Source organism: Ascaphus truei, unplaced genomic scaffold (genome assembly GCF_040206685.1).
Source record: "Ascaphus truei isolate aAscTru1 unplaced genomic scaffold, aAscTru1.hap1 HAP1_SCAFFOLD_805, whole genome shotgun sequence".
Lineage (NCBI taxonomy): Eukaryota > Metazoa > Chordata > Amphibia > Anura > Ascaphidae > Ascaphus > Ascaphus truei.
Window position 1 is genome coordinate 87,229 of NW_027457140.1, and position 14,453 is coordinate 101,681.

Below are 14,453 nucleotides of genomic sequence, written 5' to 3' on the forward strand. Positions count from 1 at the left end.
CACTCGGTAACAGGGAGAGGCACACTCGGTAACAGGGAGAGGCACACTCGGTAACAGGGAGAGGCACACTCGGTAACAGGGAGAGGCACACTCGGTAACAGGGAGAGGCACACTCGGTAACAGGGAGAGGCACACTCGGTAACAGGGAGAGGCACACTCGGTAACAGGGAGAGGCACACTCGGTAACAGGGAGAGGCACACTCGGTAACAGGGAGAGGCACACTCGGTAACAGGGAGAGGCACACTCGGTAACAGGGAGAGACACACTCGGTAACATTGAGAGGCACACTCGGTAACATTGAGAGACACACTCGGTAACAGGGAAGCACACACTCGGTAACAGGGAAGCACACACTCGGTAACAGGGAAGCACACACTCGGTAACAGGGAAGCACACACTCGGTAACAGGGAAGCACACACTCGGTAACAGGGAAGGCGCACACACACTCGGTAACAGGGAAGCACACACTCGGTAACAGGGAAGCACACACTCGGTAACCATGAAGCACACACTCGGTAACAGGGAAGCACACACTCGGTAACAGGGAAGCACACACTCGGTAACAGGGAAGCACACACTCGGTAACAGGGAAGCACACACTCGGTAACAGGGAAGCACACACTCGGTAACAGGGAAGAACACACTCGGTAACAGAGAAGCACACACTAGGTAACAGGGAAGCACACACTCGGTAACAGGGAAGCACACACTCGGTAACAGGGAAGCACACACTCGGTAACAGGGAAGCACACACTCGGTAACAGGGAAGCAAACACTCGGTAACAGGGAAGCACACACTCGGTAACAGGGAAGCACACACTCGGTAACAGGGAAGCACACACTCGGTAACAGGGAAGCACACACTCGGTAACAGGGAAGCACACACTCGGTAACAGGGAAGCACACACTCGGTAACAGGGAAGCACACACTCCATGAATGCAGCGCAGACCGTCTCTTTTCTTTGCAGTGTACGCAGCGCGGTACCTGGAATTTTTGCAGGCACCCTGCCCCGTGGAGCTTACAATCTATGTTTGTGGTGCCTATGGCACAGGGAGATAAAGTGACAGATATATGTAAGTCCCCGCTAACGCGGTGCGCGCATGCACACGCTCACCGGCGCTCGGTGCTTATGTAAACAAAAACATCGAAATTTCCAGCGCGCTAAATGTCCTCCCCCTCCCCCCGTGCACGTAAATGACAGGACACCCGGCGCTCATGCTTGTAGCGCTCTCCAAGCATGAGCGCGCTCTCCACCAGCGGGGACTCAACCTTATACACACGAGTTTCTTTGTCTAAAACAAGTTGCTAGGTAGAATACAATTTCTCCTCCCTATTCTAAACCAATCATTATAAAGGTCCCTAAAAATAAGTAAAAACTGGGTCAAAACATCTTAATACAATGAACACGCTAGCGCTGAGCACACGGTGCTTGGCGAGTTTAGTTTCTGCAATTTAAATTGTCCCGTCCCTGCTCACGCTCTCCCAAGCTTGGGGAGACAAAAAAGAGAGAGTTTGAAGCGCACTCAACATGCCCCCAAAGCCCCTCCCCCCCCCCGCGCTTGCAAAATACACAGGACACCCGGCGCTCATGCTTGGAGAGCTGGTGACGTCGCCGCTCTCACGCATGAGCGCGCTCAGCGCCAGCGGGGCCGCAGCCTTGCAGAATACGTGCTTTTCCCTCATTTCTGGGCTTTGAGTCACAGGCCGATTTTGTCCTCGAGTCTCCTGGTAGCCAAACCGATACACTCACAACACACACACAATCTCACACGAATGATTGCAGGCGCACCGCGTGAAACACAAGAGACTTGTGAAGACAAAGACAGACAAAATGGAGATGAAATGTATCCTGCATGCCACCAACAACCTCATCTCCAGAGACCCCCCCAGTCCATTTAATCCATTTATACAGTATGTTCATTTCAACAATATAAGATCAACAATCCCAAAAGTGTATACCGGGGTCTCGTACCTTTTTGTGCCCGAGGGGCACACGAGCGTTCAGGAGAGTGACGGGCACCAACCAATCGACACACACACACAATACACTTACCATGGCAGAGGCCTTCTGAGCTGCGCCAGTCCCATTCGCGAATGCGTTAGTTGGGCCCGACTTCTTGTGCGAACCGACACGCCGCAGCCGTTTGTGGCACTGCAGTCGTGAGCACCCACAAAACGCTTGGCGAGCGCCATGGTGCCCACGAGCACCGCGTTGGGGACCCCTGGTGTACACCGTGTGCAGAATATATTGTATAGTGTGCAGTATATTTTATACAGTGTGCAGTATATTGTGTACACAGTGTGCAGTGTATAGTGTGTAGTATATATTGTATAGTGTGCAGTATATTGTGTACACAGTGTGCAGTGTATAGTGTGTAGTATATATTGTATAGTGTGCAGTATATTGTGTACACAGTGTGCAGTATACAGTGTGCAGTATATTGTGTACACAGTGTGCAGTATATATTGTATAGTGTGCAGTATATTGTGTACACAGTGTGCAGTGTATAGTGTGCAGTATATATTGTATAGTGTGCAGTATATTGTGTACACAGTGTGCAGTATACAGTGTGCAGTATACATATATATATAACGAGAGGTAACTTCCTGGTAAAAAAATATTTTATAAATAAATAAAAATAAATACAGTGTGCAGTGTGTGTGTGTCATGTGCCACACTCAGGGTCCTTACAGTGACACGTGTTGTCCCCTCTGAATCGCTGTCACGCACATGTAATGAATAAACAGTGACAGTCACGTGACTACATCCCAGACCCACCCACCCACCGTGACAGCATGAGGACCACATCCCAGACCCACCCACCCACCCACCGTGACAGCATGAGGACCGGGCACACTGTGGGAGGCACGTGCTCTGCGGGACTTCCGCCCGGCTCCTACGTCACATCCGCCTGCAGCTTGCCTGACACCGGGCACTCTAGTTGCCAGGTAACGGAGCGCGATGTCCGGGCCCGCGAGCTCTGACCGCTTCCGGTATCTGCAGGCGCTGGTCACCGAGATCCAGGATACGGACAGCGCGGGTGAGAGGCGAGGACATTGGACATTATCCGCAAATATCATCCAGCCCCCAAAGAATACCGCACAATAACACCCACCCCATAAAAATACCCAGCCCCTCCAAATATCCACTTTCCCCCCATAATAACAACAAGCCCCCCTAACACCCACCCCAATAATATCCCCCATAATAACACCCAGTCCCCCCAAATATACCCCATAATAACACCCAGTCCCCCCAAATATGCCCCATAATAACACCCAGTCCCCCCAAATATACCCCATAACACCCAGCCCCCCAAATATCCCCCATAATATCCAGCCCCCCATAATAACACCCACCCCTATAATACCCAGCCCCCCAAATATCCACCCTTCCCCCATAACACCTACCCCCATAATATTCCTCATAATAACACCCAGTGCCCCAAATATTCCCCATAACACCTAGCACCCCAAATATCTGCCATAACACCCAGCCTCCTGAGATATCACCCGTAATAACACTGTTCCCTGAGGTATGCCCTGTAATAACACTTTGCCCTCCCCCCCCCCCCCCCCACCTGAGATATCCCCTGTAATAACACCCAGCCCTGCAAGATAGGCTCTGTAATAATACCCTACCTCCCTTGATATGCCCCATATTAGTATTCTTCACCCCCACATTATAATACACCCCCCAGCTCCCCACAAGCAGTGGTGAAACACCTGCCAGGTCCCAGCAGTATTTTGGGGACTTTTCACACACAATTTCCACAAATCCCCCCCCCCCATTACATCAAGGTGCTGCCTGGGAACCCCCTCATATCGCAGAATGACCGGGGTCCCAGGAGGGGTCTGGGCCGAGCTCTAGTTTATTTGAATAATTCTGCCTGTGGCTCCGTCTGTCGGAGTCCTGAGTAATAAGGATTTTATACACATCACGGCCTGTAATCGCTGGGGCTTTTTATACCCCCCAACCCGGCAGCTTCAGTGCCCCCCAAAGCCACCTCTCCTTACGTTGGTTAGCTTTCCCTGACCGTGCCGGTTCTGACTCAGATCTCCTCTCCCTCCAGAAGCCAAAGAGCAGGTGCTGGCAAATCTGGCCAACTTCTCCTACGACCCCCGGAACTCTGCCGACCTCCGGCAGCTGCAGGTCCCCGATCTCTTCCTGGACATGCTGACCGAGGACAACGAGACTCTCGTGGAGTTTGGAATCGGTGAGTGTTTGGCGTGGGGGTTATTGTGAAGACTGATCAGTACACCCCCCCCCCCCCGTGCAACGCCACCCCCTCTCGCAGCCTCACAGACACTGACAGCTCCTCGTGCACCCTTCCCCTCCGTGCCCCAGCCTGCACCCTTCCCCTCCGTGCCCCAGCCTGCACCCTTCCCCTCCGTGCCCCAGCCTGCACCCTTCCCCTCCGTTAGATATTCTGGAATTTGTGATAATGAACATGACTGTGGGCAATGTGGATTGTGTCTCAGAGCTGCTTCAGATATAGAGCTAGATATAGTCACAGCAATTCCTTCGGTACAGCGCAAATTTTTACGTAAGAAAAGCCCAGTAACTTAGTTCAGAGAGTTGCTATAGTGACACATCGTTTTGACCAGGGGTGGCCATCTCCAGTCCCCAATGGCCACCAACAGGCCAGGTATTAAGGATATCCCTGCTTCAGCACAAGTGGCTCAGTCTTTGACTGCACCACATGTGCTGAAGCAGGGTATCCAGACCTGACCTGTTGGTGGCACTTGAGGACTGGAGTTGGACACACCAGGTCTCCACTTCTCACTCCTATATCGTGCTGTACAGACAAGATAATTAGCATACTAAAAGTTGATTTTGGGGGATGGTTACTGCACCCCCTCATTTCCCTCCACAGGAGGTCTCTGTAACTTGTGCCTGGACAAAGCCAACAAGAGTCACATCCTGTCGGCGGGGGGGCTCGCTCTGGTCATTAACTGCCTGTCCAGCCGACGAGAAGAGACCGTGCTGTCTGCTCTCACCACGCTCATGTACCTAAGCACGGCGGCCTCCCGCGCTGACGTCACCGCGCCGCCAGTCGTGGAATGCATGGTCCGCTTCTCCCTCTCCACCAACCGCAGGATCAGCAACCTGGCCACCATCTTCCTGCAGGATTACTGCAGCGAGAGGCAGGTACAGGCGGCCAGGGACCTGAGCCAGCATACCGCCCTAGGGATCCCGGTGCCAGACACCCCTCACCCCACTCTCACAGACTGAGCTCCACCAACATGGTCACGCACCAGTATCTCCCCGCAGCACACCCACATCTCAGGACTGTGAGCAGGGTGGCAGCCCCGGCACCTAACCTCCCTCCGGTTGTTGGGAAAGCAGAGACTAATCGCAGACATTGGCTGGCGTATCACTGAGGGAGGGCTGCATTAACCGCAGTGATCAGGCCTGGGTGACTAGGGTAGAGCAGGAGTGGCCAAAGCAGATCCTCGAGCGCTACCGTCAGGTGTTCAGATATCCCTGACCTGTTGGTAGCTCGAGCACATACACCGTATGTTAATGTCCGGTCCTGGAATAGTTTGAGGATTTGTGACAAGCATTTGCTAGTTACAATGGTGGATGGCATATTTTTCCAGCAGCTGTAGGTGGTGTGAATTACAAGCAGCTGAACTTATACCCCCTCCCAAAAAAAAAAAATACATATATACACACACACGAAACTGTTACACATTGTGATTTTATATATTTATGTCCGATTCATTTGCACCGACTGTAGGAAATGCCAGTTTTCAACATTGATACGGGAGTGATAACATTGTCACTGCTTGGGGACATTAATTCAGACATGTCACCCTGCTGCATGATAAACATTCAGGACATTCTCTCCACTCCACTCCCCTCCCCCAGCAGCTGTCGGGTTTTACATCAGCTGCTTAGTCTTGGAAGGAATTATTTGGGACCAATTTCCTTATCGGGCAATAGTTAGCCCACACACAATTCTCCACTCTGTGCAGGATAAGTCACTTCGGATTCTTTACCTTGGACAGAAAGTAATAAGGCAAGCAGTGATTCCTCAAGGCCCCCCAACAGGTCTTCAGCATATCCCTGCTTCAGCACAGGTGGCTCAGGACATGAGTGAGCCACCTGTGCTGAGGCAGGGGCACACTGAATACCTGTTGGTGGCACTTGACAAGAGTTAGCCATCCCAGCAAGATGGGATTAGGGACAGTATCTATATCCCACAAGAGAAGGAAGGTGGACACCTAGGCAGTAAGGTCAGACCCCATCCCAAGGAAAACATTAAAACAATATTTATTATGTGAAACATTAATAAAACATCAACTTTTCTCCACTACTTGAACACACATGCCTTTTCCAGCAGATCCAGAGAGACACAGACATGAAAAATGTGTTTGTAAAAAAGATGGCAGGACAGACATAAAGTGCTTCATATAACGAGGGGATGGAGATGGACAGTCAAATGACACAGGGAGAACCAAAAAGCAGATCCGGAGGGGCTTCACCCCAACACCAGACTGGATTTGCCGCCCGGTGGGTTTCTTCTGCTGGGGAAAGCAGCCGGCACCGACGCGGCAGCCTCAGGATCGCAGTCACCTTCTGCACCTTCCATTCCAGCCTCGGTGTTGTCTAATCAAAAGGAAAGGATTAGGAGGTTCTGGTCTCGGCCCACAGAGTCTCTGCATGCTCGGTTACAACATGCACACTTCTAAAAAAACAAACACCGAATTGGAGGGGGGGGGGGGGGGGGATGGGGAGGAGAAGAGAGGACGAGAACCCCAAAAGCAGGAAGTGTGCGCAGGGTTGGAGCACACCAGTCCTGGGAGCAGGAGTGAGCGTGGGAGGGGGGTGTTGGAGCACGCCAGTCCCGGGAGCAGGAGCGAGCACAGGGTTGGGATATTGCAGGCAGGGAGCACAGGGTGGTAACGAGCAGTGGGAAGCGAGTGAGTAATAGGAGAGGGAGCACTAGTGTAGGGTAATGGCAGCAGGCAGTGCAGCGATCCAGGAGAAGGCTTACTTACCAGTTGAGTCATCTTCATCCTGAAAAACACAAAGAGTCCTTAACGCACAGATATTATGCAGCTACATTTACCATCACCACCAGCCTTAACCTGCTCACTGCCAACTCACCCCTCCCAAGCACAGACCACTCAACACTAGTCCGGACATATCGGGAAGACATCAACACTACCAGCTGTAACCAGCAGGTGGCCTCGCTGCGCAGTGTTCAGACGCTGCTCCAGTAGGATGCAGCAAGATTTGGGGGGAGGGGGGGGGGGGGGGGGAAATTAGACCCTTTTACACCATATTCCTTTATGGGAAGAGCTAGGCAACCGTTCATCTGCAATACTCTATTAGTAGGTGTAATCCAAGGGAACACACTGCAGTAGACCTGTTTGTCCAGTTGCAATGAGGTGGCATAAAGAAGTCCTTCAGTACTGGACAATACCGCTTGTGTTTAGGACAAGCTGTGAGAGCGACTCTTGAGATCAGACAATATGGATTACAGAAGTTGGTGTAACAGATGTGGCCAACCAGGTCCCCCGGGACATAGGAGTGAAGACTTGCCCTGGGCAATTAGCAGATGCCAGGGGGGGAGGGAGGTTGAAGCCTGCCTGTGATGGGGATTGTGTAGGGAAGTCAGATCCCTTCTCCCCCCCTGCACGTTGGTACGAGACGCTGCAAATGTGAATATCCCACAGCCAATCACACCAATACAATATTAATGTTTAATACTGCTGCACAGCCAGGCATGTGGTTCATAGGATTTTCTGCAGCAAATAGGACCAATTATGCTGTATTGGTGATCAGCCAAAAAGCTAAAAGCCAGAATGAACATGCAGATGCAACACCATGAAGATACTGCACTCCGGTGGGACATCGCTTCTCACGTTCTGGCAAAAATGTAAAAAGCCAGATCCTCCAAGGGATGTTTAAGAGCTCGCAAGAACAGGAAGCTCAAAAGTGTTCGTTGCAATATTTGACTCCCTCCCACTGCAACTCGGTTCTCAATGTCTTTCAGCCAAACATTGCCCAGTTATCAATCTTAGATTGTTATCTTGGTTTGTACATCTGTGCTAAACTTCTGTAAATCAGTATTGCCTGATGAGATGGGCGAAGGAGTGGCTCAGTGAGTAAGGACACTGATTGACTGAGATTGGGGAGCCTGGTTCAATTCCCAGTGTCGGCTCGTTGTGACCTTGGGCAAGTCACTTTATCTCCCTGTGCCTCGGGCACCAAAAACATAGATTGTAAGCTCCACGGGGCAGGGACCTGTGCCTGCAAAATGTCTCTGTAAAGCGCTGCATAAAACTAGCAGCGCTATACAAGAACATGCTATTATTATTATTATGAGCAGGGGGGAGTGAGGTCAGACTCCAGCCCTAAAATATTAGTTGTCCCCCCCCCCACAAAAAGCCACCACCCAATACTGAAGTACTCAATCATTATGTAGTCCAAGTTGATTCTCATGTTTAAGACTCTGTCATTCCCGAAATCTGATGTCTAGGTTCCCCAAGGAGTGCATTTAAAAACTACCGCCCTAAGAACAGCACAAACCTTTGGTTCAGCAGCGTCACCATACTCCCCCATGGAACACGTTCTCTTCAGTGACACGGGTGGTTCCGAGTCCCCGCACATGCCACTGTCCAGAGCTCCTGGGAGCAGAGAGAAGCGGTTACTCACATCAGCATGGGAGGCGCGTGTATTCTAAGGAGGTGTTACAACGCATGTCTTCAAGTGTAGGGGAGCACAATGGAATGTAACCAAAATGTGGCGTCATACTTTCTGCCAAGGTGTGGTGCGTGTGAGTGGAAGGACCTATACACAACACCCACGTTTCCCAAATAGGGCTACAGCATTCCTTAAAAACAAAAGTGGCAACAGCAACCCCAGGTGTGGGACACAGTTTTAGGAATGCTGTAGTCCTACCAGCCACATACTGTATAAACCACCAATTGGAAGAAAGTATTACACAATATTGTGTATTTTTCTCTTACGCATCATTGCGTGACTCTACACTTGGAACGGGTCGATTGTGATATTTTGGATTCATTCCCTCATGAAATATATTATTCACATACATACATGTAGATAGTTTAGATTTAGAGCACCGGTCATACATGTCCTCACTTTGCTATTAATTGAATATTAATCTAATGTTAAAGTACAGGTACTGTATCATTTTACAGCACATAACATTACAACAAGGGGAGTGCCCATCACATGCGTGGTCAGCACTACAAAACCTCCACGTCTTTAATTACAAAGGTTGGTTCTAAAGCAATCTTATTACATGGAAGCAGATAACACAAGAACTGCCAATGCTGGGTCAGGATATGGAGCTTGATGCATCCTTTGGGCCATCGCCAGCAGTGGTCAGTGTTAGAAGCTTCTGGCGAGCCAGTAGAGCATATTGTCCACTCCCTGCTTACAGATGCAGCAAGTCAGTCTAGTTGGCGATTACGCATCCTTATTAGCTCACAAGTCACATGACTTGCTGAACACGCCTTGGCGCATCTCAGCCGCTCTCCGTGGAACAAGAGAACAGGTTTGGGTCACTAGCCTCTGTCATAAGACCTAACAGACTAACCAAGTCAAACCTGCTCATCTCACCCTCCAGGAATCCCATGCATGCCAACCCCACCACACAAGAAATAGGCACGAGTACACCATCAGTATGGGATCTATACCATGCAGATCAGCAGTCACCTGGGTCCTGGGAGCGAGGTGCTGCTATGGGGACATCGTCTGGGATGCAGAAGATGTTGGAAGCCATCTTATGTCGTCTGGCAGGCTGTTCTGGCTGGTCGCTGAACCCGAGGGAAAAGCTGGACCCTCCGCCTGGAGGTCTCAGGATCCTGGCAAGAAGACACAGCCCATTAAATCAGCGAGGCACTGCAGAGGCAACACAGCAAGGTGTTGCAGGACCCTCCTGGCAACTAAGGAGTTAAATATGCACCAGATGACCTGAAATCTGGAAACCGCTTAAGGGTCTTGTAGGTTAAAACAAACAATGTCTTGTAGTAAAAGACTAAAACAGAACGACAAAACTAACAGTCAACAGAACACAGCCAAGAGATGAGCAAATAAACCCATCCCTGCATCCAGTTAGCAAGTCATTGGCACGGCCTGCGTATAACAGTCTGCAGGGACTTCCAGGAGGGCGTCAGCTGCTGGAACATGCACCAGTGATGGGTCCCACGTGAAACCTTACAATGCAGCCATAGTAACCCTCCCAGGAACAGCCCCGTAACAAAGAGGATACGAGTCACCGCAGACAGGATTTAGGAAATCACGCACAGTGATATTCCTGGTCATTCCCCATTCCAGAGTCCGACAAGCAAGCCTCAGGAGAAGGAACTTGGACTACCCTGGGTATAAAAATGTGAAAGGAATGGGAATATATAATACAATTTGCCAGTGTGACTTGTGAAGGCAGAAACCTGCAGCATTGCCACCAAGACATCAGTGTGTTCCAGCACCAGCTGTACATAGAGGGCCTGGTCACACTGATGCTGCAGGTTATGGATGATTATACCCAGCTCATGTGGGATGGCACATGGAGACCAGCAAGACCACACACTGCCCAGCACATGGGGTCCAGGAAAGCCACCCCACTTCCCAACACATGGGGTCCAGGACAACCACCCACTTGCCCAGCCCCCATCTCCAGGGGACACAAAGAAAAGACCCCACCCAAAACCCAGAGCACCCTAGAGTCTCTGCTCTCCCTCCCTCCCCACCAACCAACCCCAGGACAAAGGCGACCCCACCCAAAGCCTTCATAATATCCGACATCACCTGCACCTCTAACCTCACGGGTTCAACCAGGTGACGTCATACATCCGCATGTGATGTCAAGAGAGCACAAAGGGGACATGTCTACAATTGCCAGACACCGGCACCCAGCATCTATACATCCATCTATCAAACACAGATCCACCTATAGGGCAGTGTGTAGAGTTATCTACAGTATAGGGCAGTGTGTAGAATTATCTATAGGGCAGTGTATATAATTAACTACTGGGTCTAATTTTCTATAGGGTAGTGTGTATTATTGCCCATCGGGTAGAATTATCTATAGGGTAGTATATATCTATCTATAGGGTAATATATATATATATATATATATATATATATATATATATATATATATAGTGGCGTGTGTATAATAGTTAACTCTATATAGAGTGATGGTTGAATGTGTGGATACATATAGTAGTATGCATGATATATTATATAGTAACGGTAATGTATGTGTGTATACATATGGTAATGGCAGTATGCATGATATATAGTAACGGTAATGTATGTGTGTATACATATGGTAATGGCAGTATGCATGATATATAGTAACGGTAATGGGTGTATGTAGTAATTTGCGGACCCGGGCGGTACCTGGAGCTGCTGCGGCCCTCGGGGTCCAGGCCGGTGAAGGTGGACGTGGTTGTCATGGTTCCGAGCAGCGGCAGCAACTGTCACAGACAGCGAGCCACCGCGAGCTTTTATACCGCGTGCCCCGCCTCTGCGTGCCGCTGATTGGCTGCTTTAAACCGTTACTCTAGACCCATTGACCGATCCGGGAGCACTCTGTTGGTGATCTTGCCTGTCACTCAAAGCGCGCGCGATCCCGCTTCGAGTTTGTCGGTGCATGTAAATTACAGAAAGGCCCCGCCTACCCTGGTCAAGCAACCAATCAGGAAGGTCCTATTAAAGAAAGCCGGGCCGCCGCTCGTACGCTGGTTGGACAATACGAATGTCAGTCAGAGGCGCCTTTATCTCTTTGTGGGAGCTGCGTTTGGTGATAGGAGAGAGATGGGTGTGGGAGAGGAGTAGAGGGATGGAATGGGAGAGGGAGGGGACATCTCTCTCCCTTAAAACACCCCTCACCCCCCCTCCATACACCCATCACCCCTCCCATACACCCCTCAACCCTCCCATACACCCCTCCCATACACCCCTCACTTCCTCCCATACACCCCTCACCCCCTCCCATACACCCCTCACCCCCTCCCATACACCCCTCACTTCCTCCCATACACCCCTCACCCCCTCCCATACACCCCTCACTTCCTCTCATACACCCCTCACCCCCTACCATACACCCTCTCATACACCCCCACACCCTCCCATACACCCTACACCCTCCCATACACCCCTCACCCCCTCCTATACATCCCTCACCCCCTCCCATACACCCCCCTCCCATACACCCCTCACCCCCTCCCATACACCCCTCACTTCCTCCCATACACCCCTCACTTCCTCCCATACACACTCCCCCCTCCCATACACCTCCCACACCCTCTCATATACCCCCACCCCCTCCCATACAACCCTCACCCCCTCCCATACACCCCTCACCCCCTCCCATACACCCCCACCCCCTCCCATACACCCCCCCACCCCATCCCATACACCCCTCAGCCCCTCCCATACACCCCCCCCCACCTATACACCCCTCACCCCCTCCCATACACCCCTCACACCCTCCCATACACCCCTCACACCCTCTCTCCCCCCCCAACCCCACCCCTCACCCATCACAAATACATCATATATAAACATACAGGAAAGGATCTGGATACATTATAGCGGTATTTATCAGGTTCTCTCAGCTGCAAACCCGGGGCAGAATAAATGGATTTCTGATATTACCAGAGATAGGAAGAAATAAAACGCTTTGTTTTCCATAAATGCAAGGCCAATCTTGTTACCAGCTGCATCTACTATGTATTTTGGAACGCTGTTTGTACATTCGGACGCCTCTTAAGATATCGTAACCACATTTTGCATGATGGATCCTGAGATCAAAGAGCAGGTGTTTGTTTGCGTTTGGATACAATACGCAAATGACATCACTGGTGACATCACTGATGACATGATCTCGTCACACGACCCTCAAACTGCCATTTAATCTTGATCACTGAAAATCCAATTTGCGACATTAGCATAAATGACCGGAGCAGCCAAAGTTCTTCCCGCGGGCGAGATCCGTGTTTGGGACGAGAGCGCAATGTCCCGCACACACGCAGCGTTAGATGCTCTCGCTCGCGCGCTTCAGGGACCTCAGAGGCAACGACAGTATGACGGGTGGAGGAGTTGTTGTTATAGCAGGGGGATTCCGCATTAAGAAACTAAAAAATGACATTATCCATTTATAAATATCAGCATCTTCTGGGTTTCTAGGCCGCGTCCATGGGTAGCGCGACAGCAGGAGCAACTGCGCGCCGCGCAGTCAAAATGCTGTAAGGCAATGCTCGCAGCCATAGACCGCGCGAAGAATCAAATTAATTTGATTTTGCCGCGCGACAGCCCGGGATCACGTGCGGGGATTCAGCCAATGAGGGCGAACCGCTCACGTGACGGCACACCCCCTGTCGCGCAATCCAACAGGCTCCAGCAACAGGCGAGTGTGATGCCACGCGCTTGCGGGCACCAAGGGCCCAGCCTTAGAATACTAGCTCTATATATATATAGATGGAAATCTCCTCGTGGGTTAATTTTAGTTTTGGCAAACACCAGCAGATCTGGGAGCGTGGCCTGCTGGGGACGTGTCCCCTCGGTGACCGGAATCCCGCACGCTCATTGTTATTTCATTTGTCACTGGCTGCCTTCTCGGTAACAGGTGAGGGCGAGTCACGCCCCGGCAGCTGGGACCAGCACTCCCTCGGCTATTCCAGCCATCGGGTGGGTGTGACCGGCCTGGGTTTTATAGAAACAGCAGCTGTCTGCCCCACACCGTAACCCTATCCACAGGGGGGCATTGCTAAAACCCCAGAAAAGAACGGGATAACGGGGCCTAAAACTGCAATGTACAGCTCAGTGTTAGGTTCCACTGTCATATGTGGGCATTATATATATATATATATATATATATATATATATATATATATATATATATATATATATCCAAAGTGCTCTAATGATAAGAAAGACTCATTCTAGTATATAAGGTGACAACATAGCAGACCTGTTTTCCTAAAAGGTTTATCCTGCGACACACGTTCTTATTGCATTGAAACGGTTGGGTTTGGCCATGGATGAGCTGTTGAGTCGTGTGCCGTGATGTTTCCTGCTCCCATTGGGTGAATCTTAGAACCTTCCCTTAAAAAAAGCTGTTATGAGTTGATTGAGTTTTCTAAGTTTGATGGGTGATAGTTTACGTAGGCACCAGACCACTTAATCCAGGGGACGCACTGGGTATTTTTGCGCCCGGGGTAGTTCCACCAACTGCACCCCTCCATTTTTTTTATAGAACCAAGGACAACCAATCCTGTATTTTTTAAAAATCTTTTATATGTTCTCTCTCCCCCCCCCCCTTTTTCTCCCTCCCTTTTCTCTTGGACACACTCCGACCCTCTCTCCACCTTTTCCTCCCCCTTTCTCTTCCTCCATGCCCCCCACTAGTCTCTCTCAAACCCCCTCCCCCTCAACTAGTCTCTCTTAACCCCCTCTCGCC

The 14,453-nt window shown here is 50.6% G+C and overlaps 2 protein-coding genes across 2 annotated transcripts; one reads left to right on the forward strand and one right to left on the reverse strand.

Moving 5' to 3' along the window:
• The first annotated feature begins 2,885 nt into the window (after positions 1 to 2,885).
• On the forward strand, positions 2,886 to 6,323 carry ARMC7 (armadillo repeat containing 7). Its single transcript, XM_075584902.1, has 3 exons — positions 2,886 to 3,044; positions 4,077 to 4,220; positions 4,881 to 6,323. The coding sequence occupies exons 1-3, from the start codon at positions 2,966 to 2,968 to the stop codon at positions 5,237 to 5,239; spliced, it is 582 nt and encodes a 193-aa protein (XP_075441017.1). The 5' UTR covers positions 2,886 to 2,965; the 3' UTR covers positions 5,240 to 6,323.
• On the reverse strand, positions 6,268 to 11,593 carry JPT1 (Jupiter microtubule associated homolog 1). The gene is made up of 5 exons (XM_075584904.1): positions 11,390 to 11,593; positions 9,701 to 9,849; positions 8,549 to 8,646; positions 7,012 to 7,030; positions 6,268 to 6,619 (listed from the first exon to the last, which is right to left on the reverse strand). The coding sequence occupies exons 1-5, from the start codon at positions 11,443 to 11,445 to the stop codon at positions 6,492 to 6,494; spliced, it is 450 nt and encodes a 149-aa protein (XP_075441019.1). The 5' UTR covers positions 11,446 to 11,593; the 3' UTR covers positions 6,268 to 6,491.
• Between the last annotated feature and the right edge of the window lie 2,860 nt (positions 11,594 to 14,453).